This window comes from Vespula vulgaris, chromosome 14, assembly GCF_905475345.1.
Source record: "Vespula vulgaris chromosome 14, iyVesVulg1.1, whole genome shotgun sequence".
NCBI classification, from domain to species: domain Eukaryota; kingdom Metazoa; phylum Arthropoda; class Insecta; order Hymenoptera; family Vespidae; genus Vespula; species Vespula vulgaris.
Genome location: NC_066599.1, coordinates 5,075,959 through 5,088,050, shown reverse-complemented (window position 1 = coordinate 5,088,050; position 12,092 = coordinate 5,075,959). Strand labels below are relative to the sequence as shown.

Genomic DNA, 12,092 nt, shown 5'->3' with positions numbered 1-12,092 from the left:
ATTAGATATATAGTAATTAATATTATATACCTGTGATTCGTGAATGTATATATATATGTGTATATATATATATATATATATATATATATATACATACATATTAACCTTAGATTATATATATATACACACACACAATACATACATAGAGTATTTTTATTTCAGCTTATGTCAAAGTACTTAGATTTTATAAAAAAAAATAGATCGATTAATAATTTACATTCATATAGTAGTATTATATTCATATAGTATATTACAAACTATTGTATGATTTAATTGTAAATATAAATTTACAAAGGCTCCTTTTATTTTTATTTTTAGCAGGGATTATATTGCAAGATATATTTGAGATATAAAGATGTGCTTATATATGATAAAAGAATATAAGAGGGAAAAAAGGATATAAAGCTTTCCAAGAAGTTGTGTCCAAGCAAATTCATTGCATTAATTAAAAACTTTGAATCATTAAGATGGAAGAACAGGAATATATAACATGGATTGAGTGGTTGTGCTATCAGTTTTATTATAATGGAATGCTTAATCATGTGAAACAAGCATGTGATGCTTATCCAACAAGTGATCATCTGAAATTGTTGCTTAGCCTTGCCTATTTATTAAATGGAAGGATACACGATGCCATTAAAGAAAGTAGCAGTTTAATGAATAACACAGAAGTCTCATTACCAGGATTGCTTATACAAAGTTTTGCATATAAAGTAAGCACAAATGTAGACAAATCGACGATAATGCAAATCGATATAAAAATCAGAGATGAACGAAGAAAAGCATCTGCCACTGCACTATCATTATCTGCTTTGATACTACTTTTGTACAAAAAGATTGACAAAGCTAAAGACTATGCTGATAGAGCATATAATATTAATCCTGTTGATACAAACGTCCTATTGGCTAAAGGTTGGGTAGAATTGTACGTACAAGAAGAAGATAATTATACAAAGATAGACTATTTTAACGCAGTTTTAAAAACACATAGTAAGCATTTTAATGCTCTCATGGGTACCGCAAGATATAAACAACATTGTGGAGACTATACAGGAGCAATATTGATATTGAATTCATTAATAGTGCATTATCCCAAATTAAGCTTTCCACTGGTAGAAAAATTATCTAATCAATTAGCTATGAAAGATTGGGAACAAGTACTTGAAACAGCTAATAGAATATTAACAATAGATCCTAATAATTTAGATGCAATAAAAGCTCATTGTGTTGTTGCTCTTTGCAAAGATGGAGAATACAATGAAAGTTTAAAGCATCTACAATTATTTTTAAGGAATTTAATTCTTGTAGAAGCAAAAAATGTTGATCTTTTGATCAAAAACATACAGTTATTTTCATGCATAGCATGTGGAAATGAAAATATATTAATGGAGTTATGTAAAATAACTGAAAAAATGTTACAACAAAATTCTAATTGCGGAGAATTAATGGTTGAACTTGGTAATCTATATGTTTTATTGGGAAAAACAAAAGAAGCTGAATATTGGTATAGGAATAATATACGCATAGAGGAGTCATCATTTCCAGCTTTGATAGGTTTGGCACATTGTCAGTTATTAGATAATTCTGCAAATGCTCGAGTTTTAGCTAGACAACAAATTGATTTTTTAATGGAAATTCAATCGACTTCGGCGAATCCTAAATTATTGTTTATGTCATCAATACTTTGTGAAGATGATCAAAAAAAAGGACTTCAGTATTTAAATATGGCAGCTAAAGTTTTATTAAAGGATTGCGAATCCATCCTTTATGGATATAAATACTTGACAAATTTAAATCCTGATTTATGTATAGAAATTGGAAAACAATGTTTAACTTACTCTGTTCATGATACATCGTCCATGGATAAAGGAAGTTACGAGATTGAAAAAGAACCTCTTTTAGATTTATTGGAAAAACTTGCAGAAGCATGTCCTGGTTTAAGCAATGTATTATTAATATTAAGTAAAATCAAAATGCAAAGTGGAAAGCTAGAGGAAGCTCTAATAATTTTAAAAAATCTTTTGGACTCCATCGATTCTACCAATGCGCAGGGACATTTATTAATGGCACAGACTTTGGCATATCAAGGTCATTATCAATTAGCTTTACAAAGTTTGGAAATGGGTTTGAGTTACAATTTTAAAGTTAGAGATGATCCAATTTATCACATGGTCAATGGTATTATACAAAAAGAGAATGGAGATCTCGAAAATTGTATAAAAAGCTTTGAATTAGCTATGTTGTATGCAGGTTTGAAGCGAAATAAAAATATTGCAGAAGTTAAGCAAATTTCTATGCAAGATAAAGCAATGTTGTATCTTGAATTGATCTCTGGATACAGTAAAATGAAACAATTTAGTGAAGCATTAGCGTTGATGGAAGACGCAATAATAGAACTTCAAGGTACTGCAGAAGAAAGCAAAGCCACAATAGGATATGCAGATCTGTACTTGGAAATGGGAGAATTGGCAAAAGCAACAGAGCATTTAGCAAAAGTAAAGCCAGATGAGCCTTATTATGTACAAGCTCATACGAAATTGGCTCAAATACATTTAAAGTACAAAAGAGACAGGCAAGCCTTTGCAAAATGTTTCAGGTACGTTTTGATATTATTTTAATAATATTCTAGTTCATTGGATAACTTTTCCTATACTCATACGTATTGATCTGTTTCAGAGAATTAGTAGAACACTGTCCTGGTCCTAAGACATACGGTATGCTTGGTGATGCATATATTTCTATACAAGAACCAGAAAGAGCTATCGAAGCCTATGAACAAGCTTTAAATCAAAATCCAAAAGACAAGGCGATAATAGCAAATAAAATGGGAAAGGCATTGATAAAAACTCATCAATATATTAAGGCTATTAGTTATTATAAGGATATGATAAAACAAGCAGAATGTAAAGATTTGAAATTGGATCTTGCAAGATTGTTTATTAAAATGAAACAATACGATAAGGCTGAAGCTACTTTGGTGGAGGAATTGAGAATTAAGTATATTTTGTATTAATTTTAATAACGAAACAAAAATATTAATTATTTTAAAGATTTTTTTTTTTAGATGCTCGATTTGAATCCGATTTGGACAGTTTAGAAAGTCGAGGACAACAATTACTCTTACTTGCAAAAGTCCGTGAGAAAGCTGGTAATATACAAGCAGCACTTTCTGTACTAAAAGAAGCTAAAGAAAGTCAAATGAGGTATATACAACGTCTTACCATGGCTTCGAGTGCAATGGAACAAAAACATGTAGTAGCAGAGATATGTGTGGCTATGGCAGATCATGCATCTTCTATAAGAGATTACGATCAAGCGGTATTACACTATAAAGAAGCTTTGAGTTATAAAGCAGCTGATATTAAAGCATTGCTATCATTAGCAAAGTTATACATGCAGGTGATCATTTCTTAATAATTGTGTAGATATGTATTGAATTTGCTGAGAAATGTTAATTTGAGAGTAAAGAGTATTATAATTTTTAGATAAACAACTTGGACAGGTGTGCTCAAACATGTACTACTCTTTTAAAGGCTGATCCGAATAACGAGGCTGCATCTGTTATGATGGCTGATCTCGCATTTAGAAAAGTTGATTTTGAAACTGCAGCATTTCATTTTCGCCAGTTATTATTACAAAAACCGACGTATTGGACGGCATTAGCTAGATTGATAGAAGTTTCCCGCAGGACAGGTTATATCATTTTTCATTAATTATTTAATTGAATTAACGATATATTGTGACAATTTTTCCGAATGATATCTTTTATAAATGCTTTCAGGAAATATGGATAATTTAGATGAATGGCTCAGTCAAGCGCAAACAGCAATGGGATCTGGCAATATGGAGGCTGGTTTATACTATTGCACTGGTTTATTAGACTGGCGAATGGGAAGATTAAATTCGGCTCTTAGAAATTTCAATTATGCAAGACGCGATCCTGAATGGGGTCAACAAGCTATTTATAATATGATTGAAATTTGTTTGGATCCTGATGACGATTCTTCATTGTCCAATGAAGCTTTCAATGACGAAGATATGGAATACCAAGATTCAAGGACAATGGCCCTGAAAACTGCTTATCGTTTATTACAGGTATTATTGCAATTATTGAAATGGAAATGTATATCTTTAAAATTCGTTTTATTAGGAATTAAATCCGAGAGGTAGTCAACATGAGATGTTGACTCATCGGCTTCTGGGTAACTTCTTTCTTCTCGCTACGAAACAAAAATCAAACATCGAAAAAGCTTTACAGGATTGCACAAATTTAGCTAGTCAAGAAGCACTTAGAGATCACGTTGGACCAGCCTTAGGCATGGCAGCAGCACACATTTTATTAAAACAAACTCCCCGCGCCCGAAATCATCTTAAGCGTGTTAGCAAAAACGTTTGGACTTTCGAGGATGCGGAGTACTTGGAACGATGTTGGTTACTCTTGGCAGATATTTATGTTCAATCGAGCAAATATGATCTAGCGAATGAGCTACTTAAACGCGTTTTGCAACATAATGCAACATGCGTGAGAGCTCACGAATTGTCCGGTTATATCGCTGAAAAAGATCAGAATTACCGGGAAGCTTCTGTGCGATACGCGCAAGCATGGAAATTCGGTGGTAAATCTAAATTATCAATTGGCTACAAATTAGCCTATTGCTCTTTGAAGGGAAAATCTTATGCGGATGCCATAGAAGCTTGCAACGAAGTATTGAGACAAAATCCTGACTATCCTCGCATTAGAAAAGATGTTTTGGAAAAAGCTATTAATAATCTTCGCACTTAATCGCTTAAGGAAAAAAAAATGGTTTAGTAAATGATATATTTAAGAATACCAAATAAACATCACTTGTTCTACAAACAAATGAAATTATGACGAAAAAATAAAGAATATTTATTCACAGTTTTATGTTTTTCTTTTTTATCTCGAAGGATTTGATAGGCCTAAAAAATGTTATAGTAACGTCAGAGGTATTTCGTCGCTATTATTTGTTTTTGTCAAACGTAATGTACAAAGCACAGATGTTCAAATCGCTTCAGACAGAAGAAGACAAAAAGAAGTGTCATGGATTTCTTAGCCAACGGCGTGGACGACGATGAAAATATTGTCTTCGGTGATTCATCCGATGATCGCAATGTCTTACGAATCGTGGTTACCGAAGCGAGCACAGAAATCGCTCACGCTCTCATGTATCGCATTCTTTCTAATAACGTATTTGAAGATGATCAACTCATTTATTTAGTTGTTTACGAAACCTTCGAAAAAGCGTTATTTTTAGAAAGCATTGTAATAGAACTTACGGAATCCAGTCCGACTCAGCTCTATGGTAATCAGCCTTTTGAGAAATCTTTACTGCGTGATCTTAGATATATTTTTTCAAAACATTTTCTTCTGTATATATATATATATATATATATATATAGGAATTATTTATACGCATGAACCGTCGATCGCTTTTAAAGATGCGGATATTGTGTTTTGTATTGGATTAGCAAGAGGATATGAATTTGTGGACGAAGAGTATGAAGATTTATTTTTCGAGGAGTGTGCCTTAATTGCAAAATTTCATGTATCGATAAATTTTGTTTTAAGTCTGTATAATTGTATTTGACGATGACTTTTATTTTAGGGTGAAACCTTAGAAAGATATGCAAAGAGAGACGTAAAAGTAATCGTTCTCGGAAATATGACGGCTACTATTATTTCGCATTATGCGAAATCTATTCCTAGAAAGAACTTTACAACCTTATCCAAATTTAACATGAAAATGTGCGCGGCTCATGTTAGCTTTCCTTTCCTATTTTGTAACCAGTAATGTGTAATTCTTTTTCAATATCGCAACAAATATTTCATTGCATTTGTAGATAGCAACGCGAGTTGGTTGTCGTGCCGATCAAATTAAAAATATTATTTTATGGGGTACCGATAATAAAAGTATGTTTCCTGATTGCAGATACATATCTTTTGCAAAAGATGTGATTATTAATGACTGTTTACGTGCATGGTTAAAAGTCGATTTACCACGGGTATGTTTAAATTATACTTTAATTGATAATTTACCATCAGAATGCATATAAATGTTAGGAAATATTTGACACGTAAACTATTTCTTAACCAGATACTGCAAGATGTATTAAATAGATCTTTGTATAGCAGATCGCTTGCATACGCACTTGCAGAACATTGCAAAGTATTATGGTATGGGACAGAACAAGGTGAATGGACTTGTATGGGTGTATACTCCGACAGTTCGTACGGTGTTCACGAAGGAATATTTTTTTCCTATCCAGTGTTTTGCAATAACAAAGAATACGAGATCGTTCAAGTACCAGACATTTTTATTACCTATATATTTCAGAGAAATTTCGGTATTATCTTATTTATAATTTTCGCTTTATATACAAGGGTTTACTAGATAATAATTCATACGTCCAACGACAAATAGAGAAAATAAGCGAAGTCCTATTGTTGAAGATTCGTGCTGCGTTTCGAATTTGCAATTCGAAGTAAAACATCGATTTACGAAGATATATCCTGTTTATTCATTCCTACGAACTTGCATACAAATGCAGGAACACTTCGAAGTTCATTTTACCTTCTTCTCTTATACTATTATTCGATTAACAATCCTATAGCATCTATAGCATGTTTTCTATATAATTAATTCAACTCATATCTCGAAATACTTTCAATTTCCGGCTGAAAATCGTTTGTGCTATGGCGGTATACATACGACAAATGTAAATTCTGCGACATTATATGAATATGTTCACGCGCACGAAACATTTCTGATCGTGAAATATGTCGGCAAATTACAATATACTTACTTTCAGCTAAATGCTCGTCTATTTGTTGGTCCTTTGGATTTGGTACCTCGTGCACCGACTGCATCTTTTTTGTTTGATTTTATTTTTAAAGATCCAGGTACATTATTTGAGTGGCTGAAATAGCTCCGCAGGCTGCCAAAGTGCTTGCTACGCAAACCACCGCCGTTGTTGTTCCAGACATGCTAACGATAGTTCCAAGACAACAAGAAAGAAAAAACTGTGCTAAGAAGACCATTGAAGAAACGATGGCGACATCAGTACCAAGACCACGAACGCCGCCACTTTGAATAGCTTCTCCTTCGACTGTAACTTCGAACTACAAAGGAGATGTTAGAACATTTATATATTCTTTTCTTTTTCTTCATTAAAAAGTATACCGTACTCACCGTTGATGAAGCATGATAATGAGCAACTAACAAATAAGGCATGGTAAATAAAGTGGAGTACATAACACCAGCTGTCCAAGAGAATATTATTACACCAGCAGGATGTTTTACGATAGCCATCAACATCATTCCAGTACTGTAAAATAACAGGCCACAAATGTACACTTTGCGAGCTCTGCAAAAGAAATGCAACGAATTAACATTGCTGATTGTTCCGAGTTTTGTGCGGAGCTGGAATTGTTTGTAACTAACTTGTAATGTTTTATTAGCTTTTCGATGATCAACGAGTAACACGAACAAGATAAAGAATACATCGACATTCCCCAACATCCAAAACGAACACCACTTTCATATAATTCTCGTTCTTTGGTGCCATCAGGAGCCTACAAATAAATCATCGATTTAACGGTTGTGAATATTTTATAAAATATATTAACAAACTCATTTCTTAACATGTATAGTTTGCTTCCAGTTGTTACGGAATCACTATAATCGTCTAATTTTTCGATAGATCTTACAAACGATTTTACATTTTTCTTAATCGTACGCGAATCTAGCAGATAATAAATTAGCGATCAATAATGAAATTCTTAACCTGAGGATTACCGCCATAAACAGCTTCGCCAACAAAGTCAGTGAAATAGAGAGAGTAGCATACGTGTGCCATCCAGCAGAAGAGGTTGGTCAAACAAACCATTCGAAGACTATGAGGCATATAAACGATAGACAGAAGATATTCTCTCAAGGTAACTTTCGGATCGTGTTCTACGTCAGTCATTTCATATTTCGTTTGATTCGTATCTTGAATGGGTATATCGGGTATCATTGGCACTTCGCCTGATCTTTTGGTGGATTCTTGCACCGGAAGCGGCTTTAACACGAATTCCTGCAAAATATGCGAGAGTAAAATTACTTCAAAAGAAGGAGATGCCTCACAAAGAACTACTCACATCGTTTTTCGCCATATTGGTATCTTGCTCGTTATCAACTGCTCCGTACGAAGTACATTCTTCGCCAGTTATTTTATCGTACTCGTTTCCTTTGTATTCTTCGGTCTAGAAAATGTTTAAAAAATTGTTTCGATTGAGTTCGAAATTGAACAAATATTCACGATACCTTTTCTTCTTGAATTTGCTGATATTGGTCCCTTTCAAGTAGTTCCAAAGGAATCTCTTTGAAGCTCGTAATGGTAAAAGCCACGCATATTATGAAAATGATAGTGATTAATGTAAAAGTAGCATGAAGATGTCCTCCCAACATAATGCCAATCGCCGTAGCATCCCAATTGATACCACCTAATCCGTATCCCATGAAACCACCAAGTCCTGCCATTATGGTGAATGTACTTAATCCTCTGGCATGATCCTCTATTCATTCATATACATTTTAATAATTGACAATGGCAAATGTAAATATTACTAATGAATTGAATCTTATTATTTTACCAGGGATAGTAACATCAAGAAGATAAGCTCTGGCTGGACTTTGACAAGCATCGGCATCGAAGTCAAGGAGAACCGTACCTAAGATCGTGAAAAATATACCCCAGGAATGTGAAGATGGTTTCAAAATCGATGCGTCATCATCCTTTGATGATTTTGTCGTTGTTCGATGACCTATTGGTATCGTATGATTGCTCCACGATGAAACGTCACCGAATGCATAACCCATGTCCTCGCCATTTGGCACCAAAATTAATCCTGACGCGTGAATCGAATGATTCAAAAGAAGAAAATCGTTTAAGAAACTTTGATTTTTCACAAATGTTACCAAGATATAAGCCTCTCGGAAGTTAAACCGACTTTATTCGACTCTTTGTAAATTTGATTACATGATCGGTTTGACTTTCGAGAAGATCATATATAAGTTAATCATTCACCTATCAGAACTCCGATCGCTAACAAAAGAATGAACGGTCGTCTTCTACCATATTTTAGTCTGCAACGATCACTAACGCTACCCAAGATTGGTGTAACGAAGAAACCGACGAGAGGACTCAGAGCCCAAACCAACGTCATGTGCTGATGATCCACACCGATTTTCAATAGAGTAGGCGAAACGAAAGCCGTCTCGGCGGCATAGGAAAATTCGATTCCCATGACAGCTGCGGAAACCCGTACCAATTCGCGGCGTGTTTTCTTTCTATACATTTTTTTTACAAATATTATATTTTCATTTTCTCTTTATTTTACTTTTCTTTTTTTTTTCTTTATCGTATAATCAACGATACACGATACACATAAATACCTGTAAATATGAGCATAATCATCCAAGGTCCTTTCCAATTTAGGAGGACCACGAAGATGATTCAAGACACCCGGTAGGCCTTGATCGAGAGGTACACCGTTTTTCCATTCTTTGAAGAGGTCCCATTTTTCCTTTACTTTATCGCGAACGTCGTGAACTCTACCAGCGAAACCTTCGTACTCGTGCAATTTATCCACCATGGTTCACTATTCAAGCTCGATGACCACTTTTGATAATTTCAATTGTAAGTTCGTGCTTTCATTATCATGAAGGATGGAAAAACGAGCAACTCTGCTCAAATATGCTCGTCGATATCGGATTTGTTTAATTGCGGATTACTCGATCCTTTACTCTACTTGCTCATACACGCTGCTAGAATTTAATCTTCAGACGTCACGAAAGCTTTCTCTTTCGCTTCTTTCCTCTCGCACGTACAAAACTTGCGTAACACACTGTCGAGAAGCGCCGCTCAACTGACATCACTGTAAACTTGCTACCACGAAAGCTCCAGCGAAAGCTCTCCTCGTCCTCTTCCTCTCCTTCTCCTTTTCCCTCACCCTTACCCTTACCCACACCCTTATCCTCACCCTTCCCTCCCCCCCCCTCTCTCTGCTCAGAGTTCCAGCGTTCCCATCACTTTTCATCTTCACAAGCTCACCTTGCTCAGCTTTGAAATACAAGTCGAACTTTTGATAACTGACGAAATTAGCTTTATTATATGAATGTAAGCTTGTCTTCTCGAAAATTAACGGGGAACGGGACCGAAATCATTTACCAAAAATCTAAAGCATCTCTCTTCTAGAGAAAACTTTTCAGCACTTTCTAAATGTCACTTTATATGTATACTACACATCTAGTTGATATATTTTGTATATGTTTAATTTATTATGAATATGTTTAATATGCATATATTGTATTCCGTATATGTTTATTGCATTGTGTATATGTTTAACGTTTTATGTACGTATTCAGTGTATGGATATTTAGTTACGTGTATTCAGAAAGCTATGTATATGAAGAAACGAGCTTCGTTCGCAACCTTCGTTCGAAGGCTTTACTATCGAACGTAAATATAATTTCCTCCTCCGGAAATTATGTATTTGCATTTAGTTTGCTTGATGTTCTTTTCTGTAAGCTATTTTCATTCGTATCTACCTATATAGTAATAATTTTATCGTTGCTTGATGTTTAAAGAACTTTTAAGTATCCTCTTAACATAATTTTTAATTCAAATACATATCTCTTTACAAAATGAATGAGAATTATATTAACTTTAAATGCTGCATTGCTTTTAAACAATATATTAGAATCCATAAAAAAGGGAGAGAGAGAGAGAGAGAGAGAGAGAGAGAGAGAGAGACTTATTCGATGATGCATTGAATCGATTCAAATACAGCAAGCTGTCAGTCGAAAGAAGTCTTACTAAGTAGGTCTTGTTGCGTAGTTGGCCTTGACAAAAAGTTCCGTATTACAAGCTAGTTCGATATTTAAAGACATCGTCTTATTTCTTCTATATCTTTGACTTTAATTAGAGTTTTCACAAAAGTATAAATAATTGATAAATCGTCCTAATAGCCACCCAATATTATTGGAATCTGTTTTTTACAGATTGTACGAACTTCGTTATCTAATAGTAACTGAACTATTAAGTCAAATCTTGACAAACACGTATGACATTTTTTCTACGCGCATGGATTATTATTAAGAAGACTTATACATTTTTTTTACATTGTTCTTCGGGGAAAAAATCGTTATTTCGCTTTTATTTAAACAGAAAGTAAATACTTTACAACAAAGAAAAAAACAACTGAGAGAAATACTTAAATTTCATGCAGATAATGCTATGAAAATTTCTAATCAATCGATCAAGTAGTTCTTGAGAAATTTCGGGTACTGATTTTGAAATTTTCGAATTTACAGTTTCGAGGAAAGACTCATTATTAATCTCTTATTTTATATTTATAAGGAAATAATAATTATTTGCTTATAATGAATTATCAATTCTAAAATCATATAAGAAGCTTTTAGTTGTTGAAAAAAGTTTTCTAGGTTTGTAGGTTTCATTTTCAATTTGTAGATTTCCTCTTTTGCAGCGGTCTTACTTATGCGACGATCGTCTTCTTGTACGACAAACTAGGCGAGTGGATCAATTTTGCAATTCGATGTTCGCATTATTTTTGATATTGATGACGTGCGTTCATTGAACAGATCAATTTCCACGATCTTCTCTGAAATTTCTATCCGTAGTTGATATTTTTTGAAATCGAAGTTCAAAGAAAGTGACGAAAATTCTTATTAGTATAATATTTTGCGTAAATCCATCAACAAAATGTTGTAACAAAGTTTTTACTTAGATTCTCATAGAGTGATTTCATTTTTTTCAAGACATTTTCAGATAAACTTTCATATTTATGGTTTCACTTTTAAACTTATTTAATGTATCTTCAGCATTTATACACTACCAATTGTACTATGATTTTGAACCGTATAAGCATAATAACAATGATATGAATGCTCATTTATGGAACTATAATAGTAAAGTGTTGATTAAAGTGCTGTAATTGCATTTTCTTCTATTTTACAACGAATCTTTTATGATTTATTGTACACGATGCTCTGCTTTTTATTTTTCAT

At 33.6% G+C, this 12,092-nt stretch overlaps 3 protein-coding genes across 3 annotated transcripts; 2 read left to right on the top strand and 1 right to left on the bottom strand.

Annotated features, from left to right (window-relative positions):
* The first annotated feature begins 133 nt into the window (after window positions 1-133).
* On the top strand, window positions 134-4,900 carry LOC127069102 (tetratricopeptide repeat protein 21B-like). Its single transcript, XM_051005803.1, has 6 exons — window positions 134-2,596; window positions 2,677-2,997; window positions 3,051-3,399; window positions 3,486-3,693; window positions 3,782-4,095; window positions 4,151-4,900. Exons 1-6 carry the CDS (start codon window positions 468-470, stop codon window positions 4,781-4,783), a joined length of 3,954 nt encoding a protein of 1,317 aa, XP_050861760.1. The 5' UTR covers window positions 134-467; the 3' UTR covers window positions 4,784-4,900.
* A 145-nt stretch (window positions 4,901-5,045) lies between these two features.
* On the top strand, window positions 5,046-6,413 carry LOC127069201 (malate dehydrogenase, cytoplasmic-like). The gene is made up of 5 exons (XM_051005977.1): window positions 5,046-5,324; window positions 5,422-5,567; window positions 5,628-5,780; window positions 5,863-6,024; window positions 6,117-6,413. Exons 1-5 carry the CDS (start codon window positions 5,063-5,065, stop codon window positions 6,411-6,413), a joined length of 1,020 nt encoding a protein of 339 aa, XP_050861934.1. The 5' UTR covers window positions 5,046-5,062.
* Window positions 6,414-6,517: 104 nt separating this feature from the next.
* Window positions 6,518-9,985, bottom strand: LOC127069098 (proton-associated sugar transporter A). Its single transcript, XM_051005798.1, has 9 exons — window positions 9,459-9,985; window positions 9,091-9,353; window positions 8,657-8,911; window positions 8,328-8,578; window positions 8,162-8,266; window positions 7,807-8,097; window positions 7,464-7,594; window positions 7,212-7,386; window positions 6,518-7,141 (listed from the first exon to the last, which is right to left on the bottom strand). Exons 1-9 carry the CDS (start codon window positions 9,656-9,658, stop codon window positions 6,911-6,913), a joined length of 1,902 nt encoding a protein of 633 aa, XP_050861755.1. The 5' UTR covers window positions 9,659-9,985; the 3' UTR covers window positions 6,518-6,910.
* Between the last annotated feature and the right edge of the window lie 2,107 nt (window positions 9,986-12,092).

Bases quoted from the DNA above. Each gene is read 5' to 3' on its own strand.
- LOC127069102 (XM_051005803.1), top strand. From the start codon at position 468: ATGGAAGAACAGGAATATATAACATGGATTGAGTGGTTGTGCTATCAG. The intron at 2,597-2,676 runs GTACGTTTTGAT...GATCTGTTTCAG, and splicing joins GCCTTTGCAAAATGTTTCAG to AGAATTAGTAGAACACTGTC. The intron at 3,694-3,781 runs GTTATATCATTT...AAATGCTTTCAG, and splicing joins AGAAGTTTCCCGCAGGACAG to GAAATATGGATAATTTAGAT.
- LOC127069201 (XM_051005977.1), top strand. From the start codon at position 5,063: ATGGATTTCTTAGCCAACGGCGTGGACGACGATGAAAATATTGTCTTC. The intron at 5,781-5,862 runs GTTAGCTTTCCT...TTGCATTTGTAG, and splicing joins TGAAAATGTGCGCGGCTCAT to ATAGCAACGCGAGTTGGTTG. The intron at 6,025-6,116 runs GTATGTTTAAAT...TTTCTTAACCAG, and splicing joins TAAAAGTCGATTTACCACGG to ATACTGCAAGATGTATTAAA.
- LOC127069098 (XM_051005798.1), bottom strand. From the start codon at position 9,658: ATGGTGGATAAATTGCACGAGTACGAAGGTTTCGCTGGTAGAGTTCAC. The intron at 8,912-9,090 runs GTGAATGATTAA...TTCACGCGTCAG, and splicing joins AGCGATCGGAGTTCTGATAG to GATTAATTTTGGTGCCAAAT. The intron at 7,387-7,463 runs GTTAGTTACAAA...TTTCTTTTGCAG, and splicing joins AAGCTAATAAAACATTACAA to AGCTCGCAAAGTGTACATTT.